The 16986-nt window shown below is 36.0% G+C and overlaps 1 protein-coding gene across 1 annotated transcript in view; it reads right to left on the reverse strand.

Annotated features, from left to right (window-relative positions):
* Nucleotides 1-912: 912 nt before the first annotated feature.
* Gp150 (leucine-rich repeat domain-containing glycoprotein 150) overlaps nucleotides 913-16986 on the reverse strand; it is a 36707-nt gene continuing 20633 nt past the window's right edge. The window contains exons 2-9 of the mRNA XM_033469705.2: nucleotides 13255-13604; nucleotides 11278-11555; nucleotides 9051-9634; nucleotides 7705-8044; nucleotides 5897-6262; nucleotides 4361-4534; nucleotides 3473-3686; nucleotides 913-2435 (exon numbers count right to left, since the gene is read on the reverse strand). Coding sequence (XP_033325596.2) covers nucleotides 2025-2435; nucleotides 3473-3686; nucleotides 4361-4534; nucleotides 5897-6262; nucleotides 7705-8044; nucleotides 9051-9634; nucleotides 11278-11555; nucleotides 13255-13596 — 2709 coding nt within the window. The 5' untranslated portion in view covers nucleotides 13597-13604 and the 3' untranslated portion in view covers nucleotides 913-2024. The remainder of the gene's footprint in view (nucleotides 2436-3472; nucleotides 3687-4360; nucleotides 4535-5896; nucleotides 6263-7704; nucleotides 8045-9050; nucleotides 9635-11277; nucleotides 11556-13254; nucleotides 13605-16986) is intronic.

Consider the following 16986-nt stretch of genomic DNA (forward strand, 5'->3'; position numbering starts at 1 on the left):
TGAAACGCATTCTAAAGTTCGTTTTATTTATGAAATTCTACGAATTTCACGATTATACAATGCACGTATCAGATTCTGCATAATCTAATCGCCATCGTTTGGTCTGATATTGGCACTGTTAATTGCGCGCGCGCTAATTTGCGACGATAAGATACGAGAAAGACGAAAGAAGCATGGAACTGCTGCAAGCTACTGTTTCGATTGTTATTGCAGCGTTGTTCTGCGCTAGTAGGAATGTAGTTCGAAGCGTCAACAGCCTGCAAGCGGGCCGGTAACAATCGAGTTGAGAATATGTGTCATCAATCATTGTGCCACGCTTCAATCGCGCGCAGATAATTCTATTAAGATCTTTTGTATTTTCTAGTTGTGCAAACCTCCCATTTGGGACAGAAATATTGATCAATGATCAACGCGGTAAATACATGGAAAAGATAAATAAGATAAATTCTTTGCGTCGATTCAAAAATGTGTATTAGCACAAAGGAGAAACTGTGCTTTTACAACGTAAACAGATTGCAGATTTCGAGGATAGTATCAATTGTTATAAATTAGTTTACGGAAATAAACTTCTGTTGCTTGAATTGTGGATTATATGTTATATATTAAATAATATAAAATATATTATATATTATAATTATTATATATTATAATATATTATATATTATATATTATTTAATATATAACATAATCCACAATATATATATAAAAATAATGTGTAATAGAATTGATGTACACATGATATAAGTTATTTATCTATAATTTCAGTATATATAATTTACGTATTTGTATGTGTACAAAGTGCATAAGATCTGCGAGCTGATCACGACTTCAAAAAAGCGAATCTGTTTGAAGAACAACGGAAGGCAGACATTTTGTAATTAATTATCGAGTTAAGACAAACACTGAATCATATACCGTAATGAAAACTTTATTAAAACGTTATACATTATTTACAGCATGTAGTATAATACATAGTACACGAAGATGTACTACTTATACTAGGCCACGTTAGTTTTCTTAGTATTATATGCGGTGTTTAGTCGTGTAAATACTTATGTGTGTTCATGACTTGAACGAGACGTTGTGGTCACTGCAATTGAAAGTCGCTAGCCTTACGTATTATGTTTGATATATATATATATATATATATATATTACTACCGACCGATCGTTTTTCTCCATCGAAGCTTGCTCTTGTTTCCACTCGTTTCCTATTCTTTCGAAATGCTAATTAACCTAGCGCCCAAAGCTGCATTCCCTCAATGATTAATAGTAAACGTAGTAGATACGTAATTATGCATTACTATTAAATATACAATTATAATTAAATTAATCTGACTCCATTCCGATTTTCCCCATTAAAAATCGACGATTCCGATATCGGCACGATATATCGATACCACGATGCTGGATCGTGAAATATTCCACGCGAAATATCTTGATTCGTCGTCTACAACCTTTGGAGCCACGCTAACTCGATCGAGTCTTACATGTCGGTTCGCCGACACGTTCGCGTTGCCCACGTGTATAAGTAAATACATTTATAAACCTTCCGTTTTACCCCTGCAAGTATCGGTGGTGGTGGTGGTGGCAAATATTTTTCAATTTTCCGTTTCATTAAGAAAGAAAACAAAAGTAACCGCGCCGGTCTAAAAAGTCAAAAAGCTTCTTAAAATGAAATAAAGTCGCGTATAATATCTTCGTGCATTGCGTGTGCATCAAGATCGCGTCGCTCAAAGGTTTGGAGTCGCTGGATCCCCTCGAACAAACACACCGTTCCTATAATCCTACACTCTAATACGGATAACGAAAAATTCAAATGCGAATCGATAAGTACTTACACCGCCGACTGATCAGCACGGCCAAGTAATCTGCGACCCCAAACGTTTGAACGGCAATGTACTCGGCCAATTGGATTTGTACAAACTATACTTCGTTCATCGACTACTCGAACTATTCGCGTTATAAATCAACTCGAGCCGCGTCAACAGACCGGTAACTATTGCGTGCGGTCGTGTCGGCTAATTAGACGCTCTCGGGCACGATCTTGTCGTAGTGAAATGTGCTGCTTGAATAAAAGCTGCCACGCTTCGGCATATGCGGCGTGGCGATTTCCTCTTGCAGAGGCTTGTAGACCAGTCCGCAGTTCTTGTTGTCGATCAACCCCGAACGCAGCATCATCGGCGGCCTGATCACGGGGCTTCCGCCGCGTCGTTTCGGCGCGTAAAAAACAACGTGTATCGCGATGGAGACGAACATCACCGTCATGATCACGAGCGTCACCACGGGCCAAACGGCGCTTGTGTACCAAGGATGGTGCTCCGTACTTCCTTCTCTTACAAAGTCTTCGTATTCCTGGTCCTGAGTGGTCCACGCCTTCTCCACCTCCTCGTCGGATCGCATATCTCGATCGTCCAACAGTTTCAGCAGCTCCTGCTACGAAAACAACATCGTTTCTAATTAGTACGTAGACTTTTAGTAATTTTATCGAGACCTTTATGCATTCTTTGTTGTTTTTTTTTTTTAATGGAGCAGAAAGGTTGCTTTAATTACTTGTTGCAGTACGACGGTCTAGTCGGATGAATACAAACGCTCATTGTTTTGCTAGAGAAATGGCGGAAATAATATCGGACAGATTTAATTACATTAAATATATCACGTAGCTTTTTAAGTTATCTTAAGAACGAGACCTGAAATTGTATTTAGTATTCTTTTCAGTATAATTTTTTCAATATCACAGACTTTTACTAATTTACTTAAAGAATGGTATACAAATACAATTAAACTGATTTAATTATGTTGTAAATATATGAAACACCAAGCGCTTTTACAATTTTTGGGAACGAAATGGAACCTCTCCTTCAATTGTTCTTTTTAGTGTGATATCTGTGGTATTACGATTACAAGCTGTAATATTTTTTTTCTAAGAAGTGGTATAAGGATATACAGTAATTCTCCTTAATTGACCCTCAGCTTGTATACAAAAGCGGACAATTTTGGAAGAGGAGATACGATTATTCGAGCCTTGCTGCTTGTTTTTATAGTTATCGATTGTTAACAACTACAAAAACGAGCCATCGCAAGACACGAATAATATAATAGTATCTCCTCTTCCCAAATTGTCCATTTTTGTTTCCAAGGTGAGGGTCAATTAGGGAGAACTTACCGTAATTAGGCTTTTATTAAATCTTTAAGTACGTTAATTATCGGCGAATTTCTATATTTTTTATTCTTTTACTGATAAAGCAGAAAAGTTGATCCAATTTCTTTGTTTAAATATGATGTTCTTAGTTTTGCGAATGTTAGTTAAGATTTTAGCTCTAAAACAGTATCATTTTTCAGTTAGTCAATTCAGTGTAACGATTTTAACAATTTTAACAATTTTTAACGATTGAAAATATTATAAATGGACATTATAGAACTATAGTTCTTAACAATAAATATGACTTTTTTTGATTTCCGTGATAACTCACCTCATCGTTTTGTTTGCGCAAAATAGAGTCAGAATCTTTCGATGTGTCAAGCTCGTCAAGCATATTTTTCACTTTGTTCTTTAAGTGCGGGATGTTTCTGTTCGGTGGTCCATCATCGCTCACGCCATCGCAGACTATATTCGCCAGATCAGTCCAGTGACTGATACCTTCGTTATCTTGATTATTATCCCCGTTAGCGTAATCATTAAGATATCTGTAAAATAATTTTATTTTACATAATTATCTTAATTAAAATTTTTCGTTGGACTTCATTAGTTCAGTAATAATTGAATTGCGGATCTTTTGCATTTATAGCATATTTCGATCTTTCAAATTTGCAACGCGGAAGAGTTAAGAAAAGAAATTCATTAAGATTTTATTCACTTTATAAATAATTATGAAACTATAAAAACTCTAATAAAATTGAGGACCGTTTCGATTCCATTTCCTATAAATTAACATGTACGATAATTCGTGTTTGATAATGATTGTAAAATCGATTCCAATTAGACGACATTAAACCACCTGTTTCTTAAGATACAATATAATTATCTCAAACAGTTCAATTAGGATTGACAAATATTAAATAAACATAAATGGAGGTTCATTCATGTTCTTCAATTCCATCACATAAATTCTTTTAGCAGGGAAAGATTATTTCTTATTCGATAGTATTCTCTCTCTCTCTCTCTCTCTCTCTCTATATATATATATATATATATATATATATATATATATATATATATAATTAGTATCTTTATATTAAATTCAGTCGGAAGCTCGTTTCACTCGAATAAAAACTAAAAAATTATAAACAACAATGCATTTTAATTAACCTTCCACTCGGCTCAAGACACATATGCTTCGATTATTTTCGAAGTTGTATACCTGAATGGTTCCATCGTCGAGATTCCACGATCCGTGAGCCATTGAATAGCCTCGGTGAACTCGTTATCACAATCCAGTGGATTATGCGCTAAATTGATGCCAACAATTTTCGGTGTCGCATTCAATTCCTCAACGGTGATTCGTCGCAAGAGATTCTCGCGGACTGACAAGGATCTGAAAGTGAAATCGAACGTAAACTTACAACCAGTTAATTAACACAAATTAGAACACCGAAATTAAATTAATTTTTCGATCGTTTTGTGCAGTGAACAGCAAGTTCTTGCGCCCCAGATGATCATAGCGAATTAATAAACTAAAAGAAATCGCAGAACGGTGTTGAATTTTGTAAATTACGAGTATCGCTTTTATCGCTGTTCAGGAGATCAAAATTTACAAGCATTGTTGCTTTAAATTTAATCCTTTCGGTGCAGAGCTCGTATCAGTTGACTATACGACACATAAATACGATAGAACACAATTTTTGAACATTCAGAGCGTTAAAACGTTGCTGTTAGCTCGTAACTAGGCACGAATGACAAAAATTCTGTAAAAAACGTAAAGGATGATTATTACTGGTCTGTGGATTTTATGCATTTACGAGTAACAAAACTAAGAGTAGTCGAGAAATAAAATTCCGAGAGCATTTGAAGAATTTAATAATAGCGTTACACTATCTGTTGAGGACTCATCAGATGGATGACGGAGATCCTCTGAATATTGCACTTGGTGCCGACTACCTCGAAGGACCACCCACTGTAGTGGGACTCTATTTGTAACGCGCAACCTAACCGTTACGCGTATCTCTCTATGTGTTCTGTTCTGTTCTGTTTGAAAGTCTGTCTTGTCTGTACTTTCTGTATGTCTGTCTGTCTTCTGTGCTTTCTGTCTATCTGAAGTTGTCTGTACTTTCTGTATGTCTGTCTGTCTTCTAAGAATGTTCTGTCTGTCTGTACTCTAAGAATGTTCTGTCTGTCTTCTGAGAATGTTCTGTTTGTCTGTACTCTAAGAATGTTCTGGTCTGTCTGTACTCTAAGAATGTTCTGTGCTCTAGAGGACCGGAGTCATGTCTCATATCACCTCGGTCCTCCCTACTTCTCTTAACCTAGGGTGGGCGGCAAGGAATTACGGTCCAATCACTGCAATCCCAAATCCAGTGAGACTGCCCCAAAACGGTGGGCCGGGAGTTAGGAGGGAGAGTGACAAAATAACTCCTGCGAGACATCCCGCGCTGATGGGCCTACGTGCCCGAACAATGCCAGACCCAACCGTCATTGACTGGACCGTAATCAAGGACCAGGAGACGTTATGACGGTGCCACATGTGCCCGGGAACGGCCCGGGACAGACCCATACCGTCCGGGTACCCAAGCACATGGCCCCTGCCATAAATCCTGGCCACTCGGCCCTAACACTATCCTCGATTTACTAAAATGATTTAAACGAGCAATTCATTTTCATTTAAAAAATTTCGGTTTCTTACAACCGTGTCGGAAGATTTTTATTCTGCATAAAGAACCGCAAATAACTTATCACTTGCCTCAAGCTCTCCAGAGGAACTCTAGCCTCGCTCCAAACTCTCTCCAAGGCGCATCTGCTCGCGTCCAGCTTGGAAAGATTGGGAGTCGCCAAGAATGGTGTCACTTGCAATTTCTCCAAAGGATTGCCAGCGAGACTAATCTTCGCCAGGCCGCTGGCACCGTTGAACATGTTGTTCTGCAGCACGCTGATTATGTTGTCGGAAATATCGAGAGTTTTCAAAGAGACGAGATCCCGCAGAAGTCCATCTGGCAGGGTCGCTAGACGGTTCTTGGACAGGTTCAGTCGTTGCAATACTGGCATATGCCTGAAGGTTTCTTCGTGGATTGTGTACAAGCCACAGTTCGAGCATTCGAAACGGTAAATACTGCAAAAATATGTAACGAGATTTTAACGAAGATGTAACGTTGACTGGAACTATGAGAATTACATCTGTTAGTCCATAAAAATAGTCCTCCATGCTATCGAGCTCTAAAAGCTTTAAAAATTATTTGCAAGAGAAATCAGAGAGTCGATTGATGTTGGAAGAATGCCATCGAAAAGAGTGATTGATACGTTGACGATTAAATATTATTTTATAATTAATGGGATGACATCTTGATGACACGATTATACTATTATTTTTCCATAACTAACAGAGGCCACAGTCGCTAAATCATTGATTTTGATCAAACTTCTTTTGATGGATCTATAGCTATTTTCGTGGCAACTCATTCTTTATGGTTTCTGCAAATACTGTCATAGAAACGTATTGCATCAGGTCTAATTATAGATCCTGATATCTCTGTTGATTCAAATCTCGAAAGATTAATATTTGGTTCATTTGTTTTTTTTCGCGCGAATTACACGTCACATTATACATTTCAATAAAATGATAGTAAATTGAGTATAAATATTTAGAAAAAGAAACATACGTAAAAAAAGAAAAATATTTAACAAATATTACAAAATTAAAAATAAAAGAACAGTATGTGTATCTTCCGAGTTTTCAACACCATTGGTCATTATCATTTCCGCTATCATACAAGTGGAATACGTGCCTATTAACCCAGTATTTATGAAAATCGTAAAGGTCAAATGTAAAATATTTTCATAAATAGTGAATATTGACGATGACGCCAAAATATGAGTCGGCTTATATAGTTTCGCTTTACATTCATCGGTAAAAGTTTTATCAAAACCGTCGACCGAAGGATTGTAATTACTTCTTGTACAACCCCTGGTAAAAAGTATTCGTTCACCTTTTAAAATGCAATAACATTTTTAAAACTCCGCTAAATGACTTTACTGTGCAATGACAAAAATACTTCTTGTTAATTTTGCATGGTATGAGAAATACGAAAATACGAAACACTTGTTCTTTAACTTTTTTATTTGAAAGTGAAGCGAAAATTTAAAAAGTGCATTTCGTAGATCCAGATAACTTACATGCATACTGAAAATTTCATTGAAATTGGTTGACGTTTTCACGAGCTACAAGCAATTGAAGATCGTAAAAATCGCAGTCTTTCACGAATTTAAACCAAAAACAGGTCATTTTTCCATCTTTCAGTGGCTGTAGTTTGACTATGCGTCAACCGATCTTTTGTTGTCATTGTAAGTAACGGTAAAATTAAAAAAAAAAGTATGCTAGTCATTGTAACGTAAACTAGTCCCTTTAACACTTAAAAACAATTCAAGTTGTTTAGACCAGTTTGGAAAAAGTTATTGCGTTTTAAAAGATGATTTGCCATGGGTTGTAAATCATTTGCCATAGTGACCGCCATAGTGATGAGAGATACAGATTCCTTAGGTGAAGGTAGCTTTTACCTGTAACCGTCGTATTCGTTGCGGGTCTTGAAAACAGGCAAGGTCTCCAAACCAGGATTGTCGTTCAGCAGAACCACTTGCAATCTCCTGTTTCCTGCCAGATGGCTCTCCTTCAAGGAAGTCAATTTGTTGTTGCTAAGGTCGATATAGATAAGCATCTCGAGGTCAGCGAAAGCGGACGGATGAATCGACCTGATCTCGTTCGAACGGAGCGTCAGTTGCTCCAATAGCGGCACACCCATCAGACCGTCTTTAGGTATCACCCTGATTTTGTTATGGGACACATCCAACTGTCGCAATTCTGACGCATGAATCGTGGACAACGTAGTCAAGTTATTACCTGCAAGTTGAAAGCTCTGTCTTAGATGTTCTATAAAAGTGAGCTGATAACTAAATATATAGAGACACGATGAATGAAATCGACGAAATCACGAAACAGTGAATATTCTTCGGATTTCTTCTGTCAAAAAACCGTAGCTAAAAAAATCTAACACAGTTTAACAATGTTTATTTTCTTAAAACTTTGTCGGTGCATTTAACACTCGATCAACGAACTTTCCCGAGAAAAATATAGCTGTACTCCTAAATAAGTTAGTTTTTCTGTAGTCCTCAATGAAACATGAAAATTTTAATTAAGTGTCAATAACATGATGTTCAAATTTTTTCTGGTTACAAACGGACCCAGGCCACGTCGTTCGAGTGTTAATAAAGAAATCAAATATACCAATAACTCGCGAACTTCTAAAAATCCACAGAAATGTACTGAGCATCGATTCAAAACGTCCTTCGCGATAACCAGAAAAACAAGATTCCAACAACGGGAAAAACATGTTTTTGTCCATTCAATTTTGTCGAATTCTCTCCTCTGCGAATTGTGTAAAGTCGCCGACAGACTTTCGTAGTATCATTTATGACTCCTACAGGGTGTCCCAAAATTCTGACACTTCCGAGGAATGAAAGGTTCCTGAGACCATTTGAAGCAACTTTTTCCTTAGCGCAAATGCAATCCGCGGCCTTATTTACGAGTTATTAACGAAAAACACTGACCAATGAGAGGTGAGCTCGGCTGGCGCGAGGCGACCGAGCCAATGAGCGGAACTAGGCTTCGACCGCTCGTCTAGGCTCCGCCTCGCGCCAGCTGAATTCGCCTCACATTGGTCACCGTTTTTCATTAATAACTCGTAAACGAAGCCGCGGATTGCGTTTGCGCTAAGGAGAAAGTTGCTTCAAATGACCTCAGGAACCCTTCTTTTCCCGGAAGTACCATAATTTTGGGACAGCCTGTATGCTCGAAGAAAATTGTGATCACAGAATTGCAAAATCTTCGAAATAGCAGATGCTCTTACCGGCAACGTTGAATATCTCCACTCTCTTGTCATACAGCAAATCGGCAGGGATCTCGTTCAGCAGATTGTTCGAAAGGTCCACATCAGCGAGCGCTTTGAGCGTGTTGAAGACCGCGCTGTCGATCTCCTTGAGTTTATTATTTCGCAGATTGATGTAGAGCAGGCTGGGCATCTTCGCGAAGGCGTTCCGTCTCAGCTTCGTCAAACCGTTATGAGAGAAATCGAATTCAGTGACGGACGGAGTATCGAACAAGCCATGTTTCGCTGATCTCGGGTCTTGGGTGTGTTTTAACGGGTTTCGGGAGATCGACAGTAACGTGAGCTGCGAGTTGTTTTGGAACAGATTCGGAGGAAGCTCTTGCAGGCCGTTGTGGGTCAGATTAACAGCGAACAAGTACACCACGCCGTCGAATGCGGTTTGATCCAGCTCGACGATCTGCGTGTGCGTGATCTTGATCGATTCCAAGTGCTGGAGGCCTCGGGATCGAAGCGCATGGGGACCGAGCGAAATCGGCTCGGCGTGCTCGATGCGCAGATGAGCGACACCTGTGCCGAACGTTTGGTCCTCCACGAATTTGTTGCATCTGCACGAAACGGGAACATATCCGAATTAATATTCAAACTTTAAAGTCCTCAGACGGCGAGACATCTGATGATGAAATTGAAGATCAAAGCTGGATGTGAAAAGGAAAATAAAAGATACTGAGAGAATAGGGAAAAGTGTTGGAATGGTATAGAGTACTTGGAAAGGAAAAGGGGGAGTCAGTAATCTTTATGTCATTGTTCTTTCAGTGCCAAAGAAGAATGGACAGTACAATGATAAACTACAATAACAAAGTAAAGGAAAGTACAAGTATAGTAATGTCTCCCTAATTCGCGCTCAGATTGTGCAAAAAATGGTCAATTTAGGAAGAGGAGATACGATTATTCGAGCCTCGCGGCTCGTTTTTATGGTCACGAATATATATAGTTCTACTCGTCGCGAAAAAGATGTTACCCTTAAAAAAGATGATCAAGCCGATCCGAGGATGTAGAGTTTTCACTTATGCTAGTCACGACAAAGCATTTTATAACAGCCTGTATAAAGTCACTATTGCTGAAATTCATTATAAAAAATTCAAATTTTTAACAAATTATTCAAACGAATTATCCTTTCTTATACTCATCTACAGGCACAAATTCCCTACTCAAAAACAGACAGCCTAAACAAATTATGTAATCCTATATTCTCTTGTTTTCTCTCTCTCTCTCTCTCTCTCTCTCTATATATATATATATATATATATATATATATATATATATATATATATATATATAGTTCCCTAAAAAATATTTTTCTAATTCACCAATAATTAAGAGTTTCAACATGGACAATGACTGATGGGAAAGACGTGTATGAACTATTCCTCCAACACAACTATCTATACGTTCGATTCAAATCTGCTTATTTGACTTAAATACATTACGATGTGTGCAACTATTGGTTGAAACGTTTATGAAATCTAGCATTAATAAAATTGAACGATTTTTGAAATGTTTGTACGAAAGAAATATTTGTACTCCATCTCGTTCTTTATATTGAACAACTGATATACTAGCCAATATCTCTGTAATCAATAATTATTATAATTTGCTAACGATAATTTGTTACGGTGACAATGAAAATAATTTGTAATTCGGCGTAGCATCATCGGAATCACGATTCGCAGTTGTCAAACGAGCTTGGTTCATTTTACAGGGATGATTTTCATAGCAACTATTTAACCCTTTCGATACTACGAGCCACTATAGTGGCCCTCCATAAGATGCCATCGAGGTACTACGAGCCACTATAGTGGCTTTCCATAAGATGCCATCGAGATACTAAGAGCCACTATAGTGGCCTTCCATAAGATGCCATCGAGGTACTAAGGGCCACTATAGTGGCCTTCCATAAGATGCCACCCAGGTACTACAGGCCACTATCGTTTGTAGCGAATAAAGTCAGTGCTTACTGCAGAAAGCTAATTCACCTTATTTTTCTCTCAACAACGGATAAATAGATATGCCTTATTTTTTTCAATTTTGTTCAACTTTATTTGGATTAACCCTTTTGCTACGGGCGGGTTCTCCGCTGCGGTACCCCCGCAACGATCGGCGTCTTGTAGCGTGCAGCGATGTCGCAGCGCGCCGTCCAGCAGAAGTACCGCGGCGGAAAATCCGCCCGTAGCGAAAGGGTTAAACATACGTTGCAGTCGTTGCAGCTGCGTATTCTCCAGCACATTTACAGTAATCCGGACACCCTGTTAGCACTTGCTCGTCGTCTTCGAACTCGTCGTCATCGTCGTCGTCGTACGTATCCTGGCTTTCGTTCTCTTCTTCCTCGGTTAAGTCGTCGTAGGTTCCATTCTCGGCGTCTAATAATTTTTTGATAGCACTGGCGTCCGTGGTGCTGTTGCTTTTCGCAGCAACTGGTTTGTACCTTTGGGCTTCGGCTCTGAATGCTTTCTCAACTTCTTCTTGAGTCTGTAATTATCATAATGATCGGCTATAATAATGGTTAACTTTTCAAGCGAATCGAACTTCCTTTAATTATGTTTAGCAATAATAAGCGATAGTGAACTTCCAAATTACATCTTACGAATATCAACGTAAAGAAAAATCTCTCTATGGATCTGCGAATCGTCTGCAAATAAGAAATCGATCTGAAAATAAGATCGATTAGTATCAATTCTGCAACGAAGTAAGAAAAGATGATCTCTTAAGAAAGAGATTATCTTTCTTCAAAATCAGATTTGGTTTGAAAATTCAGATATTGTTTTGAATTTGAAATATATTATTACTATTAATAGTAATATATTATTACTATTAATTATTATTACTATTATTATTATTACTAATCAGATTTAGTTTGAAAATTCAGATATTATTTTGAATTTGAAATATATTATTACTATTAATAGTAATATATTATTACTATTAATTATTATTACTATTATTATTATTACTATTAATAGTAATAATATATTTCAAATTCAAAATAATATCTGAATTTTCAAACCAAATCTGATTTTGAATATTGAAACATGAAAGGATAGTTTTGAAATACTTACAGCGGGTAAAAAGGTATTCGTACACCTTTTAAAACGCAATAACATTTTTACAACTGCATTAAATGATTTGAATTGTTAATAGATAATAGAGTATACTAGACAATGACTAAAATGTTTTTCCTTTTTAATTTTAATCGAAATTTTAATTTCCCAAATTTTAATCGAAATCAATTAAACCAGAGTCGAGCTACAGGCGTTTTTGGTCAAAATCGTGACAAAACTTCGATTTTTATCCTTTCTAATTCGCTGTAATTCATAATAACGTTAACCGATTTCGATCCAATTTTCAGCATGCATTTAAGTTATCGAGATCTACGAATGAGATTTTTTAAATTTTCGTTGTAGACTCAGATAAAAAAGTTGAAAAATGACAGTTTCCTATTTTTTGTTTGTCATTCCAAGTAATAGCAAAATTAGAAAAAAAGCGTTTCAGTCATTGTCTCGTATATTATAGTATATAAATAGTTCAAGTCATTTAGTTTTAAAAAAGTTATTGCGTTTCAAAAGGTGTGCGAATACATTTTTTACACACCGTAAACAACGAACTCGCTCATTTGTTTTCTAATTTAAGTATAACAACTGAATGTGCTTTAAAGATAATGCACAGTGTATAAATAAACCGTAGATATGTTATGGAGTATTGATAATACTCATTGTAGAAAAGGACAGAACCATATATGAGCCGTTTATTTTGAAAGTGGCACAAGTCACTTTACCGTGATGAAAAGTGGTGATTTTTTAATGTTTATACGAAATTATTTATACTGGGAAAAATATCAGTATCCTGAGATAACAAATACAAGTAAATCCTCTCGAAAGTTAGCATCCATATTTTGAAACGTGTTAAAACGCAAACCCTTAAATAAATCGACTTAAAAACAAAGTGACTTATGCCACTTTCAAAATAAACGGCTCATATAACATTTGTGTGCATCAATTATACCTTTTTAAGCGAAGGCTAATAATAAAAAAGTTGCTTAATTTTAAATAATACAAAACGGACGATACAGAAGTCCAGATGTTGGCATATTTGAAGCTGGCTTTTGACGAAATATTACACACAGGAAAGAAACGACTGCAAGTTTATCGAAACAGAATAACACGGTCGTCACCTTGGCATTCGAAACCTCTTCGTCCAAGGTTTGGATTTCTTGCATAAGCATGTCCTTCGGACTCAGGAATCTCTTCGGATCCCCAAGGAGCAAAGAATCCTCGTCATCGGTCGCCGTAGTTTCCTCTTCCAATCTCGCGAGAGGCGTCGATTTGCTCCTCATGAAGATATTTGTGTGCGAGGTGGAGACGGATTTCCCCGACGTCGCGCTGGTTTTCTTTGTATCATGCTGAGAGTCTGCCGGGAATGACGCTTCGGTATTGCTTCGCGATGTGGGCGTAGTCGAAGCAAAGACGAATCCGACAAAGAGGACGGTCAGCAGCACTGCTGCTAGGACCTTCATTCTGCCTTCTATAGACAGATAAAGATGTTACACATTAGTCCCGTCGTCAACGAAGCTTTTCGTTCTTCATCTCCTCTTCTGTTATTATTAAACCGTGGATTTGTGTGCGAAATAAAACTTTTCTGTAACGATTGCAAGAGATAATGTAATAATAAATGTATAATAATTATAATAATACAATATAATAATGATAATAATAATATAATAATATATATAAATAATATAATTTATATAATATATAAAATTATAATAATAATATATAATAATATAATAATAATAATAATAATATATATATTATATATAATATATATTATATTAATATAATTATTATTATTTTACATTATATATTATATATAATATATATAATATATATATTATATAATATAATATAATTTATAATATATAAAATTATAATAATAATATAATAATTATAATGTAATAATAAATCTCTCTAATTTTCTTCAGCTTGTAAACAAAAGTGGACAATTTATAAGGAGGAGATACAATTACTCGAGCCTCATTTTCATAGTCAATAACATAGTCAACACACTGTCAACAATTATAAAAACGAGGTGTAAAGCTCGAATAATCGTATCTCCTCCTTATAAATACGATTATTGTAGATTATACGATCTCCTCCTTATAATTGTCCACTTTTGTTTACAAGCTGAAGAAAAATTAGAGAGAATTTACTGCATTTCTTTTCTTGATGATTTTACTAACCGAAGATTCTTGAAAAATGCTTCTATAGTTCTGTATTTCATCTATTGATTTTCGTCGCGAATTCATAAAATCCGCAGTCCATTAATTACATTATGCTCGGAAGCTTAATTTTTAATATAAATCGAAAAACGCCTTAAAAGATTGATGTGTCGAAGGTGTCTCTTCAATCGTTGATTACGTATGTTTAAATATTTGTAATGCAATGGAAAAGAATATACTGCTGTGTTTGTGAATCGTTCCATGTAAGAATCATTTCGTAACTTTCATAGTTAAAGCGAAAAGCACGGTGTAACGTAGAGTAGTATAATGTAATACGATATATAACTGGATATAATACAGTATAATACAGGTTTTAGGTTTTAACTGGAGAAAATGAGAAAGACAAAATGAGAGAAAAGAATGCGTGAGATGAGATAAATATGTGTACGTATAAAGGAATTGTAACAAGGCTGGCCACAAGAGAGGCTGAAATAAAGACATAATAAGAACAATTAAAGCAAAACATATACTCAAAATCGCGTATATCCGACTTCTCTTTCGAAATCCAAAATGCACGTGTTTCTCTATGCATTCGTGCATTTTAATGTCAACTGGTTGTATATTGTATAATTACCACGTTTTACCTTATTTTGTGGTTTATTATTCCAGACGACATAACAGGCACGAATCGTTCGAAAAAGAGTTTACCGCGTTAATTAAAAATACGTTTTGTTTCAATTTCTTATCTTGCAATACCGCAACGTAAATTACGTAAACTTTCTCTGCAAACCAGTCACGCTAGTTCCTAGATTCATCGTACGTGGTTTAGGCTCGAGCATATCCCGACCGGTTTTAGAAGCGGAAGTGCAGCATCTTTACAAGAAAGGGAAGCACCTTTAAGTAATCAATCCTGGGGTGAAGCCTTTATCATCGCGATCTTTCTGATCCCATGCCTCGAATTTCGGATCGCCTTCTGCTTCGTTCGCAAACCCAAGCCTCTACATCAAATTGATCGCTCTCAAAATACAGTCTTATTTTATTAATAGTCTTTCTCACCATAAATGCGGTTAAGCAACCCCAGCCGACGAACAAAATCAGCAAATTACTTCAAAATCATCGTGATTGATTTTCTTAAGATATTTTCTGTTTCTTTGTTTTTAATTTCGTGTCCTTTAAACGAAACAATTCATAAAATGTCGATACAATAAAATGAATAAAAAGGAACGTCATATGTTTCCCGTATGATATTGTAACGTTATTTTGGAACAATTTTTTCACGAATGTGAAAGTTAAAACAATTACAGATGAAATTTCTTATCTAAATCGATTTTTATTACCTATCTCGTTAACTTTATGCACCAGATCTCAGCAAACATTTTAAGTTGTATGCTACGTAGTTTCGATTTCTATATACAGAGTGTCCCAAAATTATTGTACAAGTGAAAAATGAAGGGTTCCTGAGACCATTTGAAGTAACTTTTTCCTTAGACCTAGTTCCGTTCATTGACTCGGCTGCCTCGTGCCAGCTGATCTCGTCTCCCATTGGTCACCGTTTTTCGTTAATAACTCGTAAACGAAGCCGCAGATCGCATTTTCGCTAAGGAAAAAGTTACCTCAAACGATCTCAGAAACCCCTCATTTCTCGCTTGTACAATAATTTTGAAACACTCTGCACACAGTTGAGCACAAAAAGTAATCCGAATATATTATTATATTATAAATTATTATAGATTAGTTATGATAACTAACTCTGCTCTAAACTCACTGAGCAATAAGATATTTTAACAAACTGTACACGATTAAAAAATGTCTTCACAATCACGCTTTTGGTATAGTCGTTTTTGTCAAATGCAACAAGAAGTGCATAATTAAATTTAATGCATTAATTAAATGCATTAATTGAATCTTCACTGATGCATCCACCTTTAAAACAGTTTCTCTTTCGGAACGAATTTTAAGAACAGTTCTGTTAACAAGGAATTGTAACTGACTGATCATGGCACTGTCACTCAACAGAATAACTCGGCAAAATACTTCGATCTGACGTCCAATGGGTGACCAAATAAAAATAGCTATAGGTATTATCGCTGTTACATAAAAATGTTATAAAATGTCATTGCTTTGTGATGCTGTGATATAAAGAAGACTGCACTCGAGATTGAGACAAAAGAACTGCAATTTTTCCGTGATATCGCTGATTGTTGCTTTACGTTGGATTGCAGATAATAGAGAGTAAACTGCGGAATAACGTCTTTGGATTGGCGCCAAGTATCTTCGGATAGTATGAAACAATAGATATCTGAAATCATTTGCAGCGAAAGAAAATAATCTTTCCTTCTATGAAACATTATCTTTACTTTGGAACGTCAACAATTTCTCAGCTCGATTAAATTTATTAAATCGTAACGCATAGAGTTCCAGTAAAGTACATAAATTTACAATCTCGAGAGTTCACTCTGAAGTCAAAGGATTTGAACATCAAAACTGCTGATCTTTATGGATTTATAGCATGTGCGACTTTGCAAAATACAAGAGGTCGTATATATCAATCAAAATTAATAATAGTATAATTTTAGGTTCACTATAAAGAATCTTTTAGACAATAAATAAATTTAGTCAATAAATTTAGTCAATAAATTTAGTCAATAAATTTAGTCAATAAATTTAGTCAATAAATTTAGTCAAAAA

Source organism: Megalopta genalis, chromosome 10 (genome assembly GCF_051020955.1).
Source record: "Megalopta genalis isolate 19385.01 chromosome 10, iyMegGena1_principal, whole genome shotgun sequence".
NCBI lineage: Eukaryota > Metazoa > Arthropoda > Insecta > Hymenoptera > Halictidae > Megalopta > Megalopta genalis.